This window comes from Pleurodeles waltl, chromosome 7 (assembly GCF_031143425.1).
Source record: "Pleurodeles waltl isolate 20211129_DDA chromosome 7, aPleWal1.hap1.20221129, whole genome shotgun sequence".
Classification (NCBI taxonomy): domain Eukaryota; kingdom Metazoa; phylum Chordata; class Amphibia; order Caudata; family Salamandridae; genus Pleurodeles; species Pleurodeles waltl.
The window spans coordinates 1,521,728,847-1,521,755,894 of NC_090446.1; the positions used below are offsets into that span (position 1 = coordinate 1,521,728,847).

The window sequence follows — 27,048 nt, forward strand, 5'->3', positions numbered from 1 at the left end:
AGAAGTAAGGTGTGTGGTGTTAGGTTGACAGCTAATATTTCCACAATAGTAGAGAATGTCATATTATTTTTGTTAGCAACATGCATTAGTGCTGCTTTGCAAATATTCTGCATGGTTATTTTGCAGTGGGTGGAAAAATCAAAAGTAGTGCAGAAATGACAATCTGTTGCTTTACATAGCAAAAGTAGAATTATCTAAAGGGATCACGAGTCAGAACTCCAACTGCATCATGAAGTTGTGATAATCAAGCATATGCAAACACATAATAAGAGAAAGAAACATTGTAAAGCTATCTTAACAGTAGCTGCAAGGGCACTTTGCCACCTTGTGTTTATTGTTTATTTTACGGATGTTCAACAATCCACTGTGAGGATGTTGTGCCACCCAATGTTTATTGTCTTCTTTAAGAGTTTTCAAAAGACGTCTGATTAAATGATATAAAAATGGACTCAGAAAGCCAGAAGTCCGAGAGGAACTTCACACCTGTGATTTCCAGAGAGCCACGGCTTCTGCACCAACCCTACCTGAAGGTTGCTATGTAGAAGGTGTCCTTCGCAGGCAATTCTTGGGCTTTGTTTACTCACACCTTTTGATGGAGCTAGCAGGCTTGTTATCCCCACAGAACAATAGGAGCTCATTGTCTTGAAAAAGGTATGCAAGTGCAAATCCTTGAAACTCAAGAATAGGCGTATTACTAGACCTCACTTCTCACGCAAACATTGCTCAGTGGGTTATGTATTGGTTGAAATCTAACTGGATTTTGGATTCGTGTTGGCACATTGACAGAGTCCTTAGTGCCAGGGTATTAGAAAACCAAACGTCGTACTCTAGAAGACCCTGGAGAATGTATCAGGTTTTTGTTTTAAAAACAGAAAAATGTTTAGAACATTTTATTAAAGCTTTATTAGCTAGTAGAAGTGTGGTTCCCCCTTCCATAACATTAGTGCCACCTTTTTTATTTTCCTCGGTAATGTAATTTGTTATTTATTGTTTTGCTTGTAATCTTTTTTATTTTGTATTTGCTTATTCCTAATGTATAGCCACATAGAAGTCTTTGAACTGTGTACTGTTGTGCATTTTCTCACTATTTCCGCTTCTATATATTTATTTATTCTCTGTTGGGGCACATAGGGAAACAGGATATTAGATACTTATGGGTACCTACTCACTGTTCAAGCAATACAGATGCATAGACATGTTTTCTAGTATTATTTCAGGTGCACAATGTTGCACTTTGAGATGGAGAAATGTAGGCTGAGACAGGTATTTAAATTATGCCTCTCCATTAGTGCTTCAGTTTGTTGGTTTTTCTGGATTAGTTTTGGTTAAACGTTTAGGTATTCAGAGTCCTACTTTTCAAGTCTTTTGTTTTATTTGTCATGCAAAAGGGCACTCAGGCCTTCACCTGTGCATTTCATTCAGCCTCTGCTTCATCATCTGCCATGTTCTCCAAGGCACCACAGGTAGTTGATTCTTTCTTGCATGATCACTCCTGCACGAATCTCATGACACCCTCTTTTATTTGTAGTGTTCAGTTTCTTGGTCCAGAGCTACACGGAGATCATCTTGAGTGGGGCAGTTCCCTCCCTGGATAATATGGTCCTCTCACTGGCTACCATTGAATCCAAGGCTGCTGTAAAGGACGCTTTGGAGCACTACAAGACCCAGATGCAGAACCTTGTGATGTTCCCAGCAGAAGCCCAACTGCTCTCTTATCTGCATGAGAAGTGTCAGGACGAAGCCCTCCAGATCTTTATGAAGCGCTCCTTCAAAGACGAAGGTGGGCGGTACCAGGAGGATCTCAAGGTGATGTCTTCAGCCAATACCTAGCTTTACTTTTTTAGAGTTTTGTTTGTTTTTCTGTGTAATAATGAAGCTACAACTATCAACCTGACAAAAATACTGTAAAACAAGTCCTGTTCACCAGAAAACAAAATCTAAAAATATGTCCTGGCTGGTATAATTCAGAAGCCTTATGATACATACTTGAGACATATGATGTAACATTCTGAACTCAGGTCATTCCTATTGCCACTGTTATGTTCTTTGTAGATTGGAAGCGATATAGGATCCAGCTGGTAGGGCAGGGCAGTCCTGTGGTTAATCTCATCTGCTTTTTTCCTAGATTACATTTATTGCTTGTGTACAAACCTGAGAAATGAGACATGTACACTGCTGTTTACTCTTCATACATTTTATTGGGAAGGCAAATCCTCACAAAAGAGCATCCATAGTGTCATTATAAGTAAGGCCCTATATGTTTAGGTTATGTCACCTTTGTAACAAGTTTGTTTTCTCCATTAACCACCTTTACAGCACAGATGTTACCATGCTGGTAAGTACCACACAACCTATTTCCAAGGTAATCTAAGTTTTTTTAAAATGACAAAGTACATACATATACATATATGTTATTTACTAGTCGCTAACATTAGTTATTTATAAGTCCCTATCATTAGTGGTGTTTTTTAGTGTCCTTGGTACTGTGCATTTGTTATTTATTGTTTTGCATATATATGTATAGACAATACACTTTCAAGCTAAGAGTGCAGACATCACCTCTATTATATAGAGCACCATACAACACCACCCACACTTAATTGCTGAGCTCAAATGTCTGTTTCTCTAGCAAAGTGTTTAACCATAGTGTTGTTACAGTGCCATCCATGCTAAGCTAAAAAACATGACAACATATTTTTCCAATTTTACAGCAAAGTCTTTAATTATAGGATTAACACAGTGCCATCCACGCAGAGCTGAAAAATGACAAAAGCCTTTTACCACTCCAAATACAGTATTACAGCTTTGGATTGGTAAAATACTATCCAAGCCAAGCTGGAATGAACAAAAGGTACCCCTGACACATGTGTTGACTCTAATTAGAGCTCAGCAGAGAGCTGTAGCTTAAAGGAGCTGCTCACCTCTTAAGTTTGGGAACTACCCTATTGTGTGTGTGTATATACTGGTTACCACTAGATAGTTATAGTTAGGACCTAGTTTCTATGTAAAAGTGTTTTTTACTTGCCTATATCTTTGGGGCTGCTCGACAAATCTTCATGAAACTTTCTAAAAACCATTTGCCAGTCATGTGAGCTACTGTCTGCAAAGTCTTGGGGTGAATCGTCCGGGGGGGGGGGGGCAAAAAAAAAAGGGGGGGGCCAAAACACGTTTTCCGCATTCATTTTTCCATAGGGATTTTAAACAGCGATAGCACTGAAACTACTTGACAGAATTACACCAAATTTGGCAGAAAGGTAGGTCCTGGTCCTGAAAGCGACCTTCTTTTGTTTTGATGTAATTCCATTCAGTAGTTTTAAAGAAATTAAAGAAAATTTGTATATATAGGGGCACAAAGGATTCGCAACCTCTCCCGATCTCGTGCAGAAATCTGATTGGCTGGTAACATTTCAACAACAGAAGCCGTTGACTGAAGTCGAGTCCCAAAAAAAAGTAACAAATAAAGAAAAGGGGCCAGGGTTCGAACACCCTGACCCCTTAGCTCTGGTGGTGGGGATCCCAAAGGGATCCCCCCAGGACTAAAAAGCATTTTTTTTATTTTGTGGCTTGATCCACGGATCCTCTGTAAAATAAAAAACAATGAAGGGCGGTTTCCGGCGCTTCATTATCGGGTGGGCCAGGTCCAGGGGGCATTTGGGTAAAAATGCAGGGGGGACTTCCTGGCCCCCTCCCGCTGCCCCGGGAATCACCACCTCCCCGGGGCTTATGAGTGATATGTGGGTAACCGCGTGCATAGGTGATTGGTAGGTTTAATCACACGGGTAGGTTAAAGGTTGAGGCAAAATGGAGCCTCAGTCGTTGACAAAGGCATTGTTTTGAAAAAAACACGTTCTTGTTTCCGCTACAAATAAACTTTGACACCACGATCCCCGAGTGCTATCCTTCTTCGGATGTGAGGAAAGGAGAGTATGAAAATATATAAATATATATGTGTGTGTATATATATATATATACATAAATATATATGTCTAATGGCATGTGTAGCTGCAGATGCACGTGATGTGCACTGTTCCTGCCATCTAGTGTTGGGCTCGGAGTGTTACAAGTTGTTTTTCTTCGAAGAAGTCTTTTCGAGTCTCGGGACCGAGTGACTCCTCCCTTTCGGCTCCATTGCGCATGGGCATCGACTCCATCATAGATTGTTTTCTTTCCGCCATCAGGTTCGGATGTGTTCCTCTTCACTCCGTTATTCGAATCGGAAAAAGACTAAAATTCACCGAAAAGCGTTGGTATTGTTTTCGATCTTTGCATCGACACCGCGACACTGGTGAAACACAGCTGCGGTGGCTCTTCGGGGCTTCCGTGCCCAGCCAGGGCCTGGTCGGCCTGACCACAAAAAACGTCGAAACCTAATGGACCTGACCCCTTTCCGTTTCTGCCCACAGTGCCATGCCAAGTATCCCTACACAGACCAACATCGGGTCTGTAATCTGTGTTAGTCACCGGAGCACAGAGAAGATACTTGCGAGGCCTGCAAGTCCTTTCGATCGAAGAAGACCTTGAGGGATCGGAGGGCGAGGCGGATGTAAATGGCGTCGAAAAGTTCCGGGCACCTCGATGTCGAAGAACAGGAGATGGCTATCACCATTCAAGGTTCGGACTCGGACAACTCTGACGCAGACCAACCACCTACAGCAGGCCAACACGTGATTACGCCTGCCCTGACTCAAGCCCACAGTCAGTAGAAGAATCACAAGGCCTCGGGACGCCACTGCTGGAAGGCCATGGCTCGACCCATAAAAAAATAAGCGGTGACCAAGCAACACCTTCGGCACCGAAAAAGGCCAAAATCGTGCTGAAGTCTTCTGACTCGAGCCGAGATCCCACCACTGAGAAAACTCGACATTGACTCGTCGAGTCGGAGAAGCCTCGAAAGAGTCTTTCGGAGCCGAGGCCTACCGTCAGCATGGGCATTTCGGTGCTGAAAAAAACCGGCTTCGGAGCCGAAAAAAGCCTCATACACCGAGGAACATGGACTCTCAAAGAAACTAAAAGAGAGGCACAGATTTGAGGAGGAACTTCAAATGGAGGAGTTTGATGAAACACAGACAAGGATACAGATCCATAAGGATACTGGGAAGATCCAAACTGCACCTCCTCTAAAATTCAAAAGTAAACTAGCTTTCCAAGGACGGACAGACACTGAACAGCCAAGGGCTAAAGTACCCAGAGAAAGATCTCCGTCAGGCCATTTTTCACCAGAACATTCTCCGCCACATTCTCCGCAGAGAACAGTGTCACCTGTTGCAACGCCCACTGCACAGTCACCCACACACACTGTGCAATCACAAGAGGATACAGACCCCTGGGACCTCTACAATCCCCCTGTGTCGGACAATAGCCCAGAGTGCTATCCTTCGAAACCCTCTCCACCCGAGGATGGCACCTCATATACTCAATTCTTAGCTAGGGCAGCCGCATTCCACAATGTGAGCATGCATACAGAGCCATTGGAGGACGATTTTCTATTTAATAGTTTGTCCAAAACTCATGCTTCCTATCAGAGTCTTCCTATGCTCCCAGGCATGCTTAAACATGCCCAACAGGGTTTTCTGGAGCCCGTGAAAGGGAGAGCCATTATACCGCGGGTGGAAAAGAAATACAAGCCACCACCGTCGGACCCAGTGTTCATCACACAACAGTTGCCCCCGGACTCTGTAGTGATGGGAGCTGCGGGGAAGAGAGCCAACTCGCAGTCATTTGGAGATGCACGACCTCCAGATAAGGAGAGTAGGAAGTTCGACGCGGCAGGAAAGAGAGTAGTGTCACAAGCTGCCAATCAGTGGCGCATTGCAAACTCTCAGGCCCTTCTTGCACGTTATGACCGAGCTCCTTGGGACGAGATCAGTGATATCATCCAACATCTCCCCAAGGAATATCAGAAAAGAGCTCAGCAAGTGGTAGAGGAGGGACAAGCAATATCTAATAATCAGATACGATCTGCATTAGATTCTGCTGACACTGCCGCAAGAACAGTAAACACTGCTGTGACCATTAGACGCCATGCTTGGTTGAGATCCTCAGGCTTCAAACCGGAGATTCAGCAGGCAGTCCTAAACATGCCACTTAATCAACAACAATTGTTTGGACCACAAGTGGACACAGCCATCGAAAAAATGAAGAAGGACACTGATACGGCAAAAACAATGGGAGCGCTCTACTCGTCCCAATATAGAGGGACATTCAGAAAACCGCGATATAGGGGAGGTTTCAGACAACAGCCTTCAGAAACATCCACCTCTCAAACAAAACCCACCTACCAATCACAATATCAGAGAGGGGGGTTTCGCGGGTCCTTCAGGGGACAATTCCCATGGTCAAGAGGGAAATTTCAGCCCACTAAGCAGGCCACTAATAACAAGCAGTGACTTGCCTGTCAGCCTCCCCCAACACACATCACCTATTGGAGGAAGACTGAGATTTTACCACAAACATTGGTCAGACAGAACCACGGACACATGGGTCCAATCAATTATCCAACATGGTTACTGTATAGAATACACACATTTTCCTCCAGATATTCCCCCAAGAGCGCACAAACTGTTGTCGCAACATCTAGCAATGTTACAAACAGAAGTGCAGGCACTATTAACAAAACAAGCCATAGAACTAGTACCTCACCAAGAAAAAGGAACAGGGGTTTATTCCCTATATTTCCTTATTCCCAAAAAGGACAAAACACTAAGACCAATTTTAGATTTCAGGACTCTCAACCTATTCATCAAATCAGAACATTTTCACATGGTGACACTACAAGATGTAGTCCCCTTACTAAAACAGGGAGAATACATGTCAACACTGGATTTAAAAGATGCGTATTTTCATATACCCATCCATCCATCTCACAGAAAATACCTCAGGTTTGTCATACAAGGAAAACATTAACAGTTCAAAGTATTACCCTTTGGGATAACAACAGCCACCAGAGTATTTACAAAATGCCTCGCAGTAGTAGCGGCCCACATAAGGAGACAACACATGCACGTATTCCCATATCTCGACGATTGGCTAATAAAAGCCAACACTCAACAGCGGTGTCAAAATCCCACCCGGTACGTAATAGATACCCTACACACACTAGGGTTTTCTATAAATTACCAAAAATCACACTTGCAACCATCCCAACTACAACAATACTTAGGTGCAACACTCAACACTCAAAAAGCGATTACCAGTCCAAGCCCAGAAAGGGTGCAATCATTCCACACCATGGTACCAAAGATACAACCAAATCAGCACTACACAGTCAGATTTGTCATGAAACTTCTAGGCATGATGGCATCATGCATCGCAATTGTCCCAAACGCACGGCTACACATGTGGCCCTTACAGCAGTGCCTTGCAAAACAATGGACGCAGGCACAGGGTCACCTCCAAGATCTAGTGTTGCTAGACCGCCAAACACACTATTCGCTTCAATGGTGAAACCCTGTAAATTTAAACAAAGGGCAGCCTTTTCAAGACCCTGTGCCTCACGCCATTCTCACAATCCGTGATTGGGTGGGGAGCACTCCTCTACAATCACAATATACAAGGACAATGGGGCAGTCAACAGAATCAACTACACATAAATCACTTAGAGCTGCTGGCAGTCTTCCTAGCACTAAAAGCATTTCAACCTCTTCTAGCTCACAAACACATTCTTGTCAAAACAGACAATATGACAACAATGTACTACCTAAACAAACAAGGGGGAACACACTCATCACAACTATGCCTCCTAGCACAAAAAATTTGGCAGTGGGCAATTCACAACAACATTCGCCTAATAGCGCAATATATTTCAGGCATTCACAATCAATTAGCGGACAATCTCAGTCGAGATCACCAGCAAACTCACGAGTGGGAAAAACATCCCCAGATACTACAAGAATACTTTCACCAGTGGGGAACACCAGACATAGATCTGTTCGCCACAAAACAAAACGCAAAATGCCAAACCTTTGCATCCAGGTACCCACACCCTCAGTCCAAGGACAATGCTCTATGGATCAATTGGTCAGAGATATTTGCTTACGCTTTTCCCCCTCTCCCACTCATTCCTTTTCTAGTCAACAAACTGAGTCAAAACAAACTCAAACTAATACTCATAGCACCAACGTGGGCACGCCAACCATGGTACACCACACTGTTGGACCTCTCTGTAGTACCTCACATCAAACTTCCAAACAGACCAGATCTGTTAACACAACACAAACAACAGATCAGGCACCCCAATCCAGTGACGCTCAACCTAGCAATTTGGCTCCTGAAGTCTTAGAGTTTGGCTATCTAAATCTTCCAAATGAGTGTATGGAAGTCATTAAACAGACAAGAAAACCTACCACCAGGCATTGCTATGCTAATAAATGGAAAAGGTTTGTTTTCTACTGCCAAGCAAAACACATCACACCGTTAGATGCCTCCATACACGACATTGTAGGCTATTTACTACACCTACAAAAAGCAAATCTCGCTTTTTCTTCCATCAAAATACATCTCACTGCAATCTCTGCTTACTTGCAGATTAAACACACAAAATCACTATTTAGAATACTAGTTATTAAAGCCTTTATGGAAGGACTAAAAAGGATAATACCTCCAAGAATCCCACCAGTTCCCTCGTGGAATCTTAATATTGTACTTACACGACTCATGGGTCCACCACTTGAACCAATGCATTCTTGCCAAATCCAATTCTTAACTTGGAAGGTGGCATTTCTAGTAGCTATTACTTCACTACGAAGAGTTAGTGAAATACAAGAGTTCACTATCGAAGAACCCTTCATACAAGTACACAAACATAAAATAGTTCTCCGAAACAAATCCAACATTTCTGCCAAAAGTCATCTCACCGTTTCATTTAAACCAAACCGTGGAGCTCCCAGTCTTCTTCCCACAGCCAGACTCAGTAGCAGAAAGAGCACTGCATACGTTAGACATAAAAAGAGCACTAATGTACTATATAGACAGAACAAAACCATTTCGTAAAACTAAACAATTGTTTGTCGCTTTCCAAAAACCACATGCTGGTAACCCTATATCCAAACAGGGCGTAGCCAGATGGATAGTCAAATGCATACAAACTTGTTACCTAAAAGCTAAAAGAGAGCTACTCATTACACCAAAGGCACACTCCACTAGAAAGAAAGGAGCAACAATGGCCTTTCTAGGTAACATACCAATGACAGAGATTTGTAAGGCAGCCACTTGGTCCACACCTCACACATTTACCAAACACCACTGTGTAGATGTGTTAGCAACACAACAAGCCACAGTAGGACAGGCTGAACTAAGAACATTATTTCAAACAAATTCAACTCCTACAGGCTGACCACCGCTTTTGGGAGGATTACTGCTTTGTAGTCTATGCACAGCATGTGTATCTGCAGCTACACATGCCATCTACCGGAAAATGTCACTTACCCAGTGTACATCTGTTTGTGGCATGTTCCGCTGCAGATTCACATGCGACCTCCCACCTCCCTGGGAGCCTGTAGCCATTTAAGTTGCAAGTAGAAATTGTATATATGTAAATAAACATTCCTTTAGCACAAACTATGTACATACATATCTATCCCATGGCATGGACATCTTTACTATTCTCATTCTACCACTCCTACCTCACCCTCTGCGGGAAAACAATCTAAGATGTAGTCGATGCCCATGCGCAATGGAGCCGAAAGGGAGGAGTCACTTGGTCCCGTGACTCGAAAAGACTTCTTCAAAGAAAAACAACTTGTAACACTCTGAGCCCAACGCTAGATGACAGGAACAGTGCACAGCATATGAATCTGCAGCGGAACATGCCACGAACAGATGTACACTGGGTAAGTGACATTTTCCATATATATATATATATATATATATATATATATATATATATACATACATATATATATATATTCACTGAAAAAAAACAAAGGAACCAAAGGCTACAGGGATGTTATTTAGGCTCACATTTTAGATGTACGAAACCCTAGAAATTCACCAGTTATAGTTAGAGATACCTCAAGTAACCATAACTCGTGCCCTAAGGTAACTAACTCGCGCCCCCACCATGCACAGTTTTTTTGTCAAAAATGTTACTGCAAATATTACACTGATATTGTCAATAATGTTATCAAATATGTCATGAGTGCTGTAATTTGTGGGGTAATTAGCAGTGAAGAAAAATGTATTTGTCAATGAAAAATAGTGAGATCACCTTTCAGTATGAACCTTCAACTTTTAAAGTTTAAAATAAATTAAAGTAGGGGGATGACCACAGACACAACTGGACTAGAATCCTCAACTTTCAGTCTGAGGGTATGGGACCTTGACCATTATGCCACAAGTGACTTCTTATTGTAGTCATTGCATGGCGAGACCATTGCATTGACTATCTCTCTCTCTCTCTTCCATCCATAGTAAAAATACTATTCAGTGTTCTGTCTTTCCAACATACCTACAGATGTTGAAAGATGAGGCTGAACAAGAAGAAACGATTGCAGCTGAAATAGCCAGAGAGAGTTTATAGAGCAGCTAAAGGTCTGCACCAGCAAGTCAAGATCCTCTTGGAGAACCAGTAATTCAAAATGAGGCAGCTATAGCAATGAACGAAGTTGAGATTGCAATGCATCAAGCGAGAGAGGAAAGTGTGGCTTTAGAACAGTTAGTGGAACAACTGAACAATGAACAGAGAACATTTTCAATTAAGTAAAAACAAAAATAGAACATGGATTTCTTCACAACAACAAAAAATTAGGACTGTTCTACATATCAACCAATAGTACTGTATATCAGTGGACAAGCTGTGGCTGTGAAAAGTTTCCTAATTAAAGTTCTCACCAGTTACCTACTAAAGCTTACTGATACCAATTTGTCATGTGTTGTAACAGCACCAACAGGATTAGCTGTTCATAATATTAAAGGAATTACTCTGTGTTAGAAATGGGATTTTTGGTTGGCAGTCAGGTTACCCTCTGTCCAAGCAAGAACCCTCACTCTAGTCAGGGTAAGTCACACACAATCCAAATTATCCTGTGCCCACCCTCTGGTAGCTTGGCACGAGCAATCAGGCCTATCTTAGAAGGCAATGTGTAAAGTATTTGTGCAATAAATCATACACTAACAACATATAGCACCACAAAAATACACCACACAGTGTTTAGAAAAGTATAGAATATTTATCTGGATATTTGTAGATCAACACAATAAAAGATGCAATAAGAATTTGTAGAAATATCACTGAAAAGTGATATAAAGTGTCTTAAGTCTTTAAAAAGCAAACAAAGTCTCTTTCACGCACAAAGTACCTGGTTTGGAGTGGAAAATCTCCGCAGAGGAGGAGATGCGTGGAAAAATAGTGTGTGCGTCGGTTTCTCCCCTTCACACACGGACTTGCGTCGTTATTTTTCACGCGGGGAGACGTGCGTCGTTCTGCTGGAAGAAAAATGGTCTGTGCGTCGGTTTCGCCCCTTCACACACTGACTTGCGTCGTTATTTTTCACTCGGGGAAGACGTGCGTCATTTTCTAGCACGCGGGCCGACTCCTTCTATGGTTCGCGGGATTACCAGATGTTCCAGGGTCTGTGCGTGGATTCCTTGGCTTGTTATCCGGCTGCGCGTCGTTCCAGGAGGCTGTGCGTGGTATTTTTTTTTTTCTCACGGCAGGCGTTGCGTCGATTTCCTCTCTGGAAGCCGGGCGGCGTTGTCCATGCGAGGCCGTGTGTCGAAGTTCCGGTCGCCCCGTAGGTGTCGCATCTGGCAGCATCGGCGTGCGGCGATTTTCTCACTGCAGAGCAAGCTGTGCATCGCATTTTTCGGCACACGAGGAGTCCAAATGAAAAAGAGAAGTCGTTTTGGTCCTGAGACTTCAGGGAACAGGAGGCACGCTCTATCCAAGCCCTTGGAGAGCACTTTGGCAGCCAGACAAGAGTTCAGCAAGGCAGCAGGCCAACAGCAAGGCAGCAGTCCTTTGTAGAAAGCAGACAGTTGAGTCCTTTGAGCAGCCAGGCAGTTCCTCTTGGCAGGATGCAGGTTCTGGTTCAGGTTTCTTCTCCAGCAAGTGTCTGAGGTGGTAGGGCAGAGGCCCTGTTTTATACCCAAATGTACCTTTGAAGTGGGGGAGACTTCAAAGAGTGGCTAAGAAGTGCACCAGGTCTCCTTTCACTTAAATTCTGTCTGCCAGGGTCCCAGTAGGGGGAGTGGCAGTCCTTTGTGTGAGGGCAGGCCCTCCACCCTCCCAACCCATTCAAAATGCAGATGTATGCAAGTGAGGTTGAGTACCTTGTGTTTGGGGTGTGTCTGAGTGAATGCACAAGGAGCTGTCAACTAAACCTAGCCAGACGTAGATTGTAAGGCACAGAAAGATTTAAGTGCAAAGAAATGCTCACTTTCTAAAAGTGGCATTCCTAGAATAGTAATATTAAATCCGTCTTCACCAGTCAGTAGGATTTTGTATTACCATTCTGGCCATACTAAATATGACCTTCCTGCTACTTTCAGATCAGCAGCTGCCACCTCAACAATGTATGAGGGCAGCCCCAATGTTAGCCTATGAAGGGAGCAGGCCTCCCAGTACGGTAAAAACGAATTTAGGAGTTTTACACTACCAGGACATATAAACTACACAGGTACATGTCCTGCCTTTTACCCACACAGTACCCTGCTCTATGGGTTACCTAGGGCACACATTAGGGGTGACTTATATGTAGACAAAGGGGAGTTTTAGGCTTGACAAGTACTTTTAAATGCCAAGTCGAAATGGCAGTGAAACTGCACACACAGGCCTTGCAATGGCAGGCCTGAGACAAGGGGGAGTGGCTACTTAAGTGGGTGGCACAACCAATGCTGCAGGCCCACTAGTAGCATTTAATCTACAGGCCCTAGGCACATACAGTGCACATTACTAGGGACTTATAGGTAAATTAACTAGTCCAATTGGGTATGATCCAATGTTACCATGTTTAAAGGGAGAGAGCATATGCACTTTAGCACTGGTTAGCAGTGGTAAAGTGCGCAGAGTCTAGAAACCAGCAAAAATGAGGTCAGAAAAAGAGAAGGATGAAGGCAAAAAGTCTGGGGATAACCCTGCAGAAGGGCCATTTCCAACACTCTGCATTGATTTTTAATGCAACCAGTTGAACATGATAATAAACTTGAGTATCAGAAGTAATTTTGTGACGCTTGCCATGAAGTATCCAGAAAATTAAAAAAGATGACTCGTCTCATCAGCTCATGATTGATGAAGTAAGCATGGTATCAAACATAATACTTGCTTTTATACATTTAAAGATGTAGCAAGTTTTAAAAACAAACTATCATGTACTGTTTGGAGGAAAACATCTAATTGTCTTTGGTGATCTACTCCAACTTACCCCTATAACGGGACAACCAATTTTAAAAACTCTTCTGCATAATGAACAAGAAATTCCCTAGGAAGTATTGGGAGTGTAAACATTTGGTTAAACTTGGAATACAAAGAATTAGTAAAAACTATGCATCAAGCATCTGATAGATGATTTAGAGACATACTGAAAGACTTTAGAGTCGGAGTTCTTGCAAAACAGGAGAAACATGCTTTGGAAAGTCACCTAATCGAAACTCTCTTCTCATCCACCATAAGCGCAGCAGAACTAATGTTCAATTTCATCACAGAACAGAAATCTAAAGTTTGTTTATTACTAACACTTCAAGAGTGCTCAAACTTTAATGAAAATTACTTCAACCGGAGAAAGAAGAAATTACAGCTATTGGTAAATTGGAACACCAAGGATTTACAATAATACTGTCAGATAAACTACAAACAACATTGGATTCTTTGGCAAAATCAGGATAAAAAACAGCAGGACTAGAAAAGCTTCTCTGTGTCTTTAAAAACTGTCAAGTTATTTTATGATGCAATTTAAATGTTGAGGAAGGAATGGTGCAATGGGTAAAGTTGTTAATTTAATGAATTTTCCAAATAGAAATGAGGTGGAATACTTGTCTATAACATTTGATCAGTTAGGTGCTGTTAAGAAGATTGTGTTGTACTCTTTTACTTGTAAAAGACTTATACATTTGAAGACAACAGTTTCCTCTCTCTTTAGCATATGCAGTAACGATCCATAAATCGCAAGGTCTAAGTCTAAATGCAGCTTTGGTAAACATTGGAAGCTCTGTTTTCAAAGAAGGAATGTCATAGGTAGCATTGTCACGGATTAGAAGTTTGTTTGGCCCGATTTTAATTGACTTTGATAAAAGCACCATTAGTGCTGAACTGTGTATGAGAGTATAATCAGTTAAGAAGTCTTTATGCTCCCCATTTAGGGCACTACCCCGTTTATGAGAAACATATACTGTGTCCAAAGTGGAAGATTACAAAAAGGTCCACAGACCTTCAAGAAAAGAAAGGACAAGACAGACAGTACTAAGAAGAGAAAACTGGAAAAAGATAGTGAACTTGTTGGATACCAGTTAGAAAACACTTCAGATGTCAACTGCTACGCCAATGTCATTCTCAACGTATAATTATATTTACCCCATGTAGTAAACCAAATTGAACAACAGTCAAGTAAAAGAATGTGTTCTGCTCTAAATAGTTTGCTGCAATGTTTAATGAATGACAGGACTGTAACACATTCTGCTTCAGGGATCCAAGATTTTTTAGATATATGTACTGGATCTATAATATTCACTCTGAACACTCAGCAAGATGCACAGGAATTTATTATGGTGATGCTTGGAGTCTTAGAACAAGAAGAAGTGAATATGGATGATCTTTTTGGACTGAGTTACAAATGGACCCATGAGGGTGAATATTGCTCTTGTACATCTCCAACTGACATCAACTCTGAACAACTTCTTTACTTAACCGTAACAGATTGTAAAACTGTGCCTTTTGACAAATTGTGTAGAAATGCTTACCAAAATATGACTTGTCCACACTTCAGATCAGACCTTGTCTCTACATTATTTCTATGAAGAACAGGAAAATACATTATTGTAATGCTGCAACGAGGCAGAGCAGATGGTTACAAAGCGGAAAATGAATTTAGAAACTTCAAAGCTGGGCATATATTGTTTTCAGGGAGAACTTTTACTACTTTGGCTATCATATTTCGTGAAGGAGTTAATATAACCTCAGGGCACTATACTGTGTATTTGAAAAGCAAAAGCGGATGAACAGAATGCAATGACATCAACCTAATATACAAAGGGAATGTTCCCTTTAAACTACCAAATTCATATCTTCTTTTTCTCCAACTAAAGTTTTAATGAAAAATAATGATTAAACAAGTGGACACAGAGTTTCCTGTACGTACTTTATCTGTTTTATATACATTATTTGGCCTATCAAGGGTAATGTCTTTAAAAAAAAACTTCTTCAAACCTCAAGAGATCTTTAATTAGTTCAGAAAGAAGTCAATATAAGAAGTCACCACAACACAGACAAATTAAATGAAACTGGAAGGATATTCCAATTACAACGGCCTCAAGTTCAACTAACACAATTAATTCTAAACTAAAGGAAAAGTCCCATTTTGTTTCTCCAACCGAACTTCTACATGCTAACTAACGAAAAATAGTACTCTGTATGTTTCTGTGACCATGGATTGTGAGCACTATAGACATCATTTGGCCTAGCAGGGATGATGTTTTCAATAGGATTTGTAAAAGTCAACACTACTTCATATTATTTTCATATATTGTGCCAGATATATTAATTAAAGAAAAATGTTACAAACAGCTTGTTTAGATTATTGTGGTAACTAGACCCAGGGGTAGTAATTAATAAAATGTAGTGAGTGTGAACCATAGTACCACTTTATTATAGTGACCCACTGTGCAACCTTGTTTTTTTTTTCTCATAATCCATTGATTTTTTCTCCACTGTTCGAAGATGATTCTTTATACAAACCAACATTTAAGACAAAGGAGTATATAAGATGAGAACAGTAAAACAATCAAAATGATATGTGTGCTATAGTGCAATGTATTGTTACAGAATAAGTTATGTCTATTGTAATATTCGTCTGTCTTTGAAGATTACACACTAATACATCTTTATCTTCCTTTTCTTTTCTAACACCAGATGCAGTTCAACAATGTTTTATGAACATAATTCTGTAAATATATAGTACTCTTGCTATACTTTCCCATTAGTTTCCTCTTTCTGTATCGTTTTTCAATATTCTGTATCATATTAAAATGTTTCAAGTACTGATACACTCACTCATGTATAACAGTAGTAATGTACTTACTAAATATCCAATACACCTCTCATGCACTCACTCACTTACCCATACATGGAGTCATACATGCAGTCAGTCACCCATGCAACTTTAGTACATTCATTTACCTATAAATGCAGTTATCGATGCACTCAATCACAAGAGTATAATTCATACATCCATTCAGTTACCCATACACCACTCATACACTCACTCACTGTAGGAGGCTGGCCTGGCTTGTAGTGGGTACCAGAGGTACTTACACCTTGTGCCAGGTCCAGTTATCCCTTATTAGTGTAGAAGAGGTGTTTCTAGCAGGTTAGGCTGATAGAAGGTAGCTATGGCAAAGCAGCTTAGGCTGAACTAGGAGACATGTAAAGCTCCTACTATACCACTGGTGTCATATGCACAATATCATAAGAAAACACAATACTCAGAAGTACTATAAATAAAGGTACTTTATTTTTATGACAATATGCTAAAAGTATCTCCATGAGTACCCTTAGTATGAGGATAAGAAATATATACAAGATATATATACACAAACCAAACTTAGGGAAGTAATAGCAAGAAAAGTAATGCATACAGTGTAGAATTACAGTAGATTGCAATAGGAGTACATAGGTATGGTGGCAACACAAAATATATACTCCAAAAGTGGAATTGGAACCACGAATGGACCTCAAACCTATGTGAACTTGTAGAGGGTTGCTGGAACTGTAAGAAGACAGTGAGGGTTAGAAAAATAGCCCACCCCAAGACCCTGAAAGGTAGGTGTAAAGTGCACCTACCTACCTCCATAGAGCACAGAAGTCGTGATAGGGGGTTTCTGCAGGAAGAACAAACACCAGCAATGCAACAACAATGGATTTCCGGACCTGAGTATCTGTAAGACAAGGAGACCAAGTCCAATAGTCGCAACAGTGTCGAGAGTGGGCAGGAGCCCAGGAAATGCCAGCTGAGGGTGCAAGGAAGCTGCCACCGGATGGAAGAAGCTTGGAGTTCTGCAATAAAAAAGAGAGCTAGGAACTTCTCCTTTAGAAGACGGATGTCCCACGTCACGATGAAGCTTGCAGAGGTGTTTCCATGAAGAAAGACTGCAAACAAGCCTTGCTAGCTGCAAGGGTCGCGATAGAGGTTTTTGGGTGCTGCTGTGGCCCAGGAGGGACCAGGATGTCACCACTTGAAGGAGGAGACAGGGGGCGCCCAGCAACTCAGGGAGCCCTCACAGAAGCAGGCAGCACCCGCAGAAGTGCACAGGCACTGGCACTTGGAAGTAAAGTGAACCAGAGTCCACACAAAGTCACAAAAGGGAGTCCCACGATGCCAGAGGACAACTGAGAAGGTTGTGCACTGCAGGATAGAGTGTCGGGGACGCAGGCTTGGCTGTGCATGAAGGAAATCCTGGAAGAGTGGCACAGGAGCCGGAGCAGCTGCAAATCACACGGTACCCAGCAATGCAATCTAGCATGGGGAGGCAAGGACTTACCTCCACCAAAGTTGGACTGAAGAGTCACTGGACTGTGGGAATCACTTGGACAGAGTTGCTGAGTTCCAGGGACCACACTCATCGGGCTGATATGGGACCCAGAGGACCAGTGATGCAGTCTTTTGGTGCCTGCGTTAGCAGGGGGAAGATTCCGTCGACCCACTGGAGATTTCGTCAGAGCTCCTGGTGCAGGGAGAACGCCAGCTACCCCCAGAGCATGCACCACCTGAAAACATTCGATAAAGCCGGCAGGATGAGGCGATACAAGGTTGCTAGTAGTCGTCTTGCTACTTTGTTGCAGTTTTGCAGGCGTTCTGAGCAGTCAGCAGTCGATCCTTTGGTAGAAGGTGAAGAGGGAGATGCAGAGGAACTCTGGTGAGCTCTTGCATTCGTTATCTGCAGAATTCCCCAAAGCAGAGACCCTAAATAGCCAGAAAAGGAGGTTTGGCTACCAAGATAGGAGGATTGGCTACCAAGCGAGGTAAGAGTCCATCAGAAGGAGTCTCTGACGTCACCTGCTGGCACTGGCCACTCAGAGCAGTCCAGTGAGTCCCCAGCACCTCTAAATCCAAGATGGCAGAGATCTGGGACAAACTGGAGGAACTCTGGGCACCTACCCTGGGAGGTGCAGGTCAGGGGGGTGGTCACTTCCCTTTCCTTTGTCCAGTTTCGCACCATAGCAGGGCTGGGGGATCCCTGAACCGGTGTAGACTGGCTTATGCAGAGATGGGCACCATCTGTGCCCATCAAAGCATTTCCAGAGGCTGGGGGAGGCTACTCCTCCCCAGCCCTCACACCTATTTCCAAAGGGAGAGGGTGTTACACTCTCTCTCAGAGGAAGTCCTTTGTTCTGCCTTCCTGGGCCAGGGCTGCCTGGACCCCAGGAGGGCAGAAACCTGTCTGAGGGGTTGGCAGCAGCAGCAGCTACAGTGGAGACCCCGGAAAGGCAGTTTGGCAGTGCCCGGGTACTATGCTAGAGACTCGGGGGATCATGGAATTGTCCCCCCAGCGCCAGAATGGCATTGGGGTGACAATTCCATGATCTTAGACATGTTACATGGCCATGTTCGGAGTTACCATTGTGACGCTATACATAGTGCACGCGTGTAATGGTGTCCCCGCACTCGCAAAGTCCAGGGAATTTGCCCTGAACGATGTGGGGGCACCTTGGCTAGTGCCAGGGTGCCCACACACTGAGTAACTTTGCACCCAACCTTCACCAGGTGAAGGTTAGACATATAGGTGACTTATAAGTTACTTAAGTGCAGTGGTAAATGGCTGTGAAATAACGTGGACGTTATTTCACGCAGGCTGCAGTGACAGGCCTGTGTAAGAATTGTCAGAGCTCCCTATGGGTGGCAAAAGAAATGCTGCAGCCCATAGGGATCTCCTGGAACCCCAATACCCTGGGTACCTCAGTACCATATACTAGGGAATTATATGGGTGTACCAGTATGCCAATGTGAATTGGTAAATTTAGTCACTAGCCTGTTAGTGACAAATTTGGAAAGCAGAGAGAGCATAACCACTGAGGTTCTGGTTAGCAGAGCCTCAGTGAGACAGTTAGGCATCACCCAGGGAACACATACAGGGCACATACTTATGAGCACTGGGGCCCTGTCTGACAGGGTCCCAGTGACACATAGACTAAAACAACATATATACAGTGAAATATGAGGGTAACATGCCAGGCAAGATGGTACTTTCCTACACTCACTCAACCATGAATTCACTCATCCACTCACTGACCTATATGTGAACTCATGCACTAACTTACTCACTCTTACAAGCAGTCAGGTACCTACTCACTCATTCAATAGACCAATTCACCCTTTTACTCACCCATAGATGTTCTATACATTCAGGTAGTCCCCATACAAGCAGTGAAACACTCATTCAGTCACCCACACAGCACTCTTGCCCATTACCCATACCCCTCTCCTGCAGTCACTAATTCACCCATACATCCACTCATGCACTCAGTCATTCACACATATGCACTGATACACTCACTCTTTCATATATGCAGTGATGTACTCATTCACTCTTACGTACATTCTTGCACACACGGTCACCCATACACCTAGTAATGAATTCACTCTCTCGTCAATGGAGCCATTCATAGACCCATTAACACATCCACTCATACATTCAGTGACGTACCTATACATACACATATACCCTCACTCACTTACCCATACATGTAGTCATGCACTCATTCAGTCAACTATACATACACATGCACTCACTCAATCACTCATACATGTACTCATACACCCGTACATACACTCATGTACAAACTCACTCACACTTACATGCACTCACTGACTCGCCCTCACATGCACTCACACAATCAGTAAATTACTGATATGCTACTCGTACAGTCAGATACTCACCTATACACTAGTCATACACTCACTTACCTACACACCAGTCACATTCACACACAAATGCACAGCCACACTCACTCAGTAACCTATGCATGCATTCATGCACGCTCTCACTCATCCATACATCCACTCATACACACTGTGAGTCACCTAGGCACCATTCATAGTGTCACTCACTTACCCATACTGCATCCATACATCCATTTACTCAGACATACAGCATTTATCCACTGGCTCACTCACCCATGCAGCACTTACTCACTCACCTATATACGCACTCATCCACTCAGTCAATCTCCCAAAAACCACTCACACATACGCTTACTAACCCATACAAGCACTCATACACTCAATCACCCAAGCACCTCTCATGCACTCCCTCACTCATGCACTTATACACACAGTGAGTCACTCATACACCATTCATAACACCACTCACTCACCCATACAACATCCATACATTAATTCACTCATGCATACAGCACTGATGCACTGACTCACTCACCCATACAGCACTCATGCATTGACTTACTCATCCATTCAGTCAATCTCCCAAAAATGCACTGACTTACCCACACATCCACTCAGGCACTCAGTCACTCATACATCACTCACACATTCACTCACTCCCCCATAAATCACCCATGCAGCAGTTATGCACTCACTCATTCACCTATAGATGCCCACATGCACTCAGTCACCCATGCACCACTCATGCACTCACTCACCCATACATCCACTCATACACACAGTGAACCAACCATGCAACAATTCTACCATCACTCACTCACCCATACACCATCCATACATTCATTCACTCAGACATACAGAACTCATCCACTGACTGACTCACCCATACAGCACTCATTCACTCACTCTCTCACTCACGCACTTACTCACTCACCCATATGTGCACGTCAAATTCAAAAAACACTTATGCACTCATACTCACACTGTGTGGGTCTGTGAATGGGTGCATGAGGCTCTGAGTGGTCTTTGAGTGGGTGTATGTGTGTCTCAGTGGGTCTGTGTGTGGGTGCATCAGTGTCTCAATGGGTGTGTGAGTGGGTGCATCAGTGTCTGAATGGGTCTGTGAGTGGCGCATGAGCCTCTGAGTGCATGTATAAGTGAATGAATTAGTGTATGAATGAGTCTGTGGTTTCTCTCCCAGATGTTTTCCTATTTGCAAATATTTTGCACATAATTCGTGGAAATTTACGAAAATTTGTGAAGTTTTGTGAATATTGCACGTGGTGATGCAAAATTATTTTAAACCAACAATTTTCCCCTAAAACACACCCTTGGGGTTAGGGTACCTCCACCCTGACCTCTTATGCAACTTTAAATTAGGATTTTCACCCCTAGGGACCTGTCCCGTGAAATAAAATGGCAGCCGCAACTTTCTAGTCAGGTAGCAATCCGCCAATTACATTGCTTCTTTTCGCACAAGCCTTTGCCAAAATTCACGAATAATCGCGAATTATTCTCAAGCCCAGATATACAAATATGGATTTCTTTTAATACCTCAAAAACTACTTGTAAGGAAATGCCTCCTTGGCATGGTTACCCCCTGACTTCTTGCCTTTGCTGATGCCAAGTTATGATTTGAAAGTGTGCTGAGGCCTGCTAACCAGGCCCCAGCACCAGTGTTCTTTCCCTAAAACTGTACCTTTGTTTCCACAATTGGCACACCCTGGCATCCAGGTAAGTCCCTTGTGACTGGTATCCCTGGTACCAAGGGCCCTGATGCCAGGGAAGGTCTCTAAGGGCTGCAGCATGTCTTATGCCACCCTGGGGATCCCTCACTCAGCACAGACACACTGCTTGCCAGCTTGTGTGTGCTGGTGGGGAGAAAATAACCAAGTCGACATGGCACTCCCATCAGGGTGCCATGCCAACCTCACACTGCCTATGGCATGGATAAGTCACCCCTCTAGCAGGCCTTACAGCCCTAAGGCAGGGTGCACTATACCATAGGTGAGGGCATAAGTGCATGAGCACTATGCCCCTACAGTGTCTAAGCAAAACCTTAGTCATTGTAAGTGCAGGGTAGCCATAAGAGTATATGGCCTGGGAGTCTGTCAAACACGAACTCCACGGCACCATAATGGCTACACTGAAAACTGGGAAGTTTGGGATCAAATTTCTCAGCACAATAAATGCACACTGATGCCAGTGTACATTCTATTGTGAAATACACCCCAGAGGGCATCTTAGAGATGCCCCCTGAAAACATACCCGACTTCCAGTGTGGGCTGACTAGTTTTACCAGCCTGCCACACACCAGACATGTTGCTGGCCACATGGGGAGAGTGCCTTTGTCACTCTGTGGCTAGTAACAAAGCCTGTACTGGGTGGAGGTGCTTCTCACCTCCCCCTGCAGGAACTGTAACACCTGGCGGTGAGCCTCAAAGGCTCACCCCCTTTGTTATAGCTCCACAGGGCACTCCAGCTAGTGGAGATGCCCGCCCCCTCCGGCTACAGCCCCGCTTTTGGCGGCAAGGCCGGAGGAGATAATGAGAAAAACAAGGAGGAGTCACTGGCCAGTCAGGACAACCCCTAAGGTGTCCTGAGCTGAGGTGACTCTGACTTTTAGAAATCCTCCATCTTGCAGATGGAGGATTCCCCCAATAGGATTAGGGATGTGCCCCCTCCCCTCAAGGAGGAGGCACAAAGAGGGTGTAGCCACCCTCAGGGCTAGTAGCCATTTGCTATTAACCCCCCAGACCTAAACACACCCCTAAAGTGAGTATTTAGGGGCTCCCAGAACCTACCAAGATAGATTCCTGCAACCTGAAGATGAAGAAGGACTGCTGACCTGAAGCCCTGCAGAGAAGACGGAGGCACCAACTGCTTTGGCCCCAGCCCTACCGGCCTGTCTACCCACTTCGAGAAAAACTGCAACAGCGACGCGTCCCCCAGGGTCCAGCGACCTCTGAAGCCTCAGAGGACTACCCTGCATCTAAAAGGACCAAAAACTCCTGAGGACAGCGCCTCTGCTCCAAAGAAGAAACAACTTTGAAACAAAGAAACAACTTTTAAACGACTGCACATTTCCCGCCAGAAGCGTGAGACTTTCCTCTCTGCACCCGACGCCCCCGGCTCGACCTGCGGAGAAACAACACTACAGGGAGGACTCCCCGGCGACTACGACCCTGTGAGTAGCCAGAGTTGACCTCCCTGAGCTCCCCCAGCGACACCTGCAGAGGGAATCCAGAGGCTCCCTCTGACCACGACTGCCTGCTTCTAAGAACCCAACGCCTGGTAAAGACTCTGCTCCCCCAGCCCCCAGGAGCGGAAGGATCCAACTTCCAGTGCAGAAGCGACCCCCAGATGGCCCTCTCCCTTACCCAGGTGGTGGCAACCCCGAGGAGCCCCCCTCTTGCCTGCCTGCTTCACTGAAGAGACCCCTGGGTCTCCCATTGAACTCTATTACAAACCCGACTCCTGTTTGCACTCTGCACCCGGCCGCCCCTGTGCTGCTGAGGGTGTACTTTCTGTGCTGACTTGTGTCCCCCCCGGTGCCCTACAAAACCCCCCTGGTCTGCCCTCCAAAGACGCGGGTACCTACCTGCTGGCAGACTGGAACCAGGGCACCCCCTTCTCCATTGAAGCCTATGTGTTTTGGGCACCACTTTGACCTCTGCACCTGACCGGCCCTGAGCTGCTGGTGTGGTAACTTTGGGGTTGCCCTGAACCCCCAACGGTGGGCTACCTTGGACCCAACTTTGAACCCTGTAGGTGGTTTACTTACCTGCAAAACTAACAAATACTTACCTCCCCCAGGAACTGTTGAAATTTGCAGTGTCTAGTTTTAAAATAGCTTATTGCCATTTTTGCCAAAACTGTACATGCTATTTTGCTGATTCAAAGTTCCCATGATACCTAAGTGAAGTACTTTTCATTTGAAGTATTGATTGTAAATTTTGAACCTTTGGTTCTTAAAATAAACTAAGAAAATATATTTTTCTATATAAAAACCTATTGGCCTGGAATTGTTTTTGAGTGTGTGTTCCTCATTTATTGCGTGTGTGTGTACAACAAATGCTTAACACTACCCTCTGATAAGCCTACTGCTCGACCACACTACCAGAAAATAGAGCATTAGAATTATCTCTTTTTGCCACTATCTTACCTCTAAGGGGAACCCTTGGACTCTGTGCATGCTATTTCTTACTTTGAAATAGTACATAGAGAGCCAACTTCCTACACTACTGAACGGATTTACATCAAGTAAGCAAAAGCGTAATTTGGTTACCGACAGCTAGCTTTTTGCCAGATTTTGTATAATTCCATCTAGTGGTTCGGGCTGTAGTCGTGTATAAAGGTCATGGGAAACTTAACATGTGAAACGCAGCTTTTTAGAGCCCCCCTTTTTCTCGGTCCCCGCTTGATGGATCACTCCCAAACTTTCCATGTGCAACAAGAATCACCAGGGCATTTTTTGGGGGAAATTTAATGAAGATTCGTCAAACGGTGTGAAAGATATAGGAAAGTCAAAAAATGCTTTTTCTATGGAAACTTGGTGCACACTGGGGCAAGTCTTCCTGCTTACTGGGAAAATAGCAGGCTCTCTTCATCAATAACGACATGCACTCCATCAGTATGTGCTTTCATAGTGATGTTTATTTTGACTTCATCACACAACAAATGGATGGTTGCTTACATCCATTTGCTGTGTGATGAAGTCAAAATAAACATCATTATGTGAGCACATGCTGCTGGAGTGCATATCGTTATTACTGCAGAGACACACAAACACTGAAAAAACAAACGTTAAAGTGATGTTATAGTTAGGAATTGCCATAATATGTTACTTTACATTAACATAATTCTTGGAAATTCACTGAAAAAAAACAAAGGTTACAGGGATGTTATTGTTAGGTAAAAATGTCAGTTAAACTGTTTTAAGCTACCAAAACCACTAAAATTCACCAGTTATGGTTATCTTAAATAACTATAACTGGTACCCTAAAGTAACTATAACTTGTGCCTCGTCATGCACATACACACTGCTGTCATCAATGATGTTGTAGTCATGTTATTGGGAAGCAGATCAGAAGTATACTCACAGCTGGTGGGAGCATTTTTAAAGCTCCTACCTGCTGGGAGCAGACTTTGCGTTTCCTCCTGCTTGGCAGGAGGTTTAAAAAAGCTCCTGCCAAGTTGAAGCAAACACAAGTTTCCCTGCCTGTGCTGGCAGGGAAACTGCTTTGTCCCAGGGGTGGGCCTTCTGGATCATAGCATGTGAGCTGGCCCCAGGGGATGGGGTCCCTGAGAACATTAATGGCTCAGGGTGGGGGGCTACATGGCCACCAAGGCTGGAAAGGGCCAGGGAAGGGGGGCCACACACGCCTTCCCCTTTAAAATACTGCAGGCTTGGGGAATTGGGTCCCCAGGGCCCAAAACAGCATAGGGAGTGGGGCTGCACCCCCCCAATAAAACAACTATGACCTGGGGATGGGGGCCACAACCCCTCCTCAAAATATCAAAAAGTATTTTCCACCCAGGTGCTAGCATACCCTAGGGTGGTCTGAAAGTGAAGAGCTTATTTTTAAAATTTTGGTGGGGATTCATGGATCCACTGTGAATGTGTGGCAACATAAAAAAAAAAGCCAGAGTCCTAAGGTGGCTGTCACCACACCCTCTGCACCAGACTTCACTACGTCGGTATCCATGAGAAAGTCTTAGGGTGGATCCCGTTCTTCCTCACCGTCTGAACCCAGAGAGTCAGGCTCCCACGATTCTCATCAAAACTGACAAAGATCAGTTGTGCAGTTCCTCGGGCTCCTCTCTGAGTCCCACCCTCTTCAACATCTACATGGCCCAGCTTGCAAACATTGTCAGAAACTGTAAGGAAATGCCTCCTTGGCATGGTTACCCCCTGACGTTTTGCCTTTGCTGATGCCAAGTTATGATTTGAATGTGTGCTGAGGCCTGCTAACCAGGCCCCAGCACCAGTGTTCTTTCCCTAACCTGTACTTTTGTTTCCACAATTGGCACACCCTGGCATCCAGGTAAGTCCTTTGTAACTGGTACCTCTGGTACCAAGGGCCCTGATGCCAGGGAGGGTCTCTAAGAGCTGCAGCATGTCTAATGCCACCCTGGGGACCCCTCACTCAGCACAGACACACTGCTTGCCAGCTTGTGTGTGCTAGTGGGGATAAAAAGACTAAGTCGACATGGCACTCCCCTCAGGGTGTCATGCCAACCTCACACTGCCTACAGGTATAGATAAGTCACCCCTCTAGCAGGCCTTACAGCCCTAAGGCAGGGTGCACTATACCATAGGTGAGGGCATAAGTGCATGAGCACTGTGCCCCTACAGTGTCTAAGCAAAACCTTAGACATTGTAAGTGCAGGGTAGCCATAAGAGTATATGGTCTGGGAGTCTGTCATGCACGAACTCCACAGCACCATAATGGCTACACTGAAAACTGTGAAGTTTGGTATCAAACTTCTCAGCACAATAAAAGCACACTGATGCCAGTTCACATTTTATTTTAACATACAGCCCAGAGGGCACCTTCAGAGGTGCCCCCTGAAACCTCAACCGGCTACCTGGGTAAGCTTACTAGTTTTAGCAGCCTGCCACACACCAGACATGTTGCTGGCCACATGGGGAGAGTGCCTTTGTCACTCTGTGGCTAGTAACAAAGCCTGTACTGGGTGGAGATGCTTCTCACCTCCCCCTGCAGGAACTGTAACACCTGGCGGTGAGCCTCAAAGGCTCACCCCCTTTGTTACAGCACCCCAGGGTACTCCAGCTAGTGGAGTTGCCCGCCCCCTCTGGCCACGGCCCCACTTTTGGCAGCAAGGCCGGAGGAGATAATGAGAAAAACAAGGAGGAGTCACTGGCCAGTCAGGACAGCCCCTAAGGTGTCCTGAGCTGAGGTGACTCTGACTTTTAGAAATCCTCCAACTTGCAGATGGAGGATTCCCCCAATAGGGATAGGAATGTGCCCCCTCCCCT

At 44.2% G+C, this 27,048-nt stretch overlaps 1 protein-coding gene across 1 annotated transcript in view; it reads left to right on the forward strand.

The window, feature by feature from the left end:
- Positions 1-27,048, forward strand: part of LOC138247461 (guanylate-binding protein 1-like) — a 282,741-nt gene that overhangs the window by 74,379 nt on the left and 181,314 nt on the right. Inside the window, exon 7 of the mRNA XM_069202085.1 lies at positions 1,529-1,806. Within this exon, the coding sequence (XP_069058186.1) occupies positions 1,529-1,806 (278 nt within the window). The remainder of the gene's footprint in view (positions 1-1,528; positions 1,807-27,048) is intronic.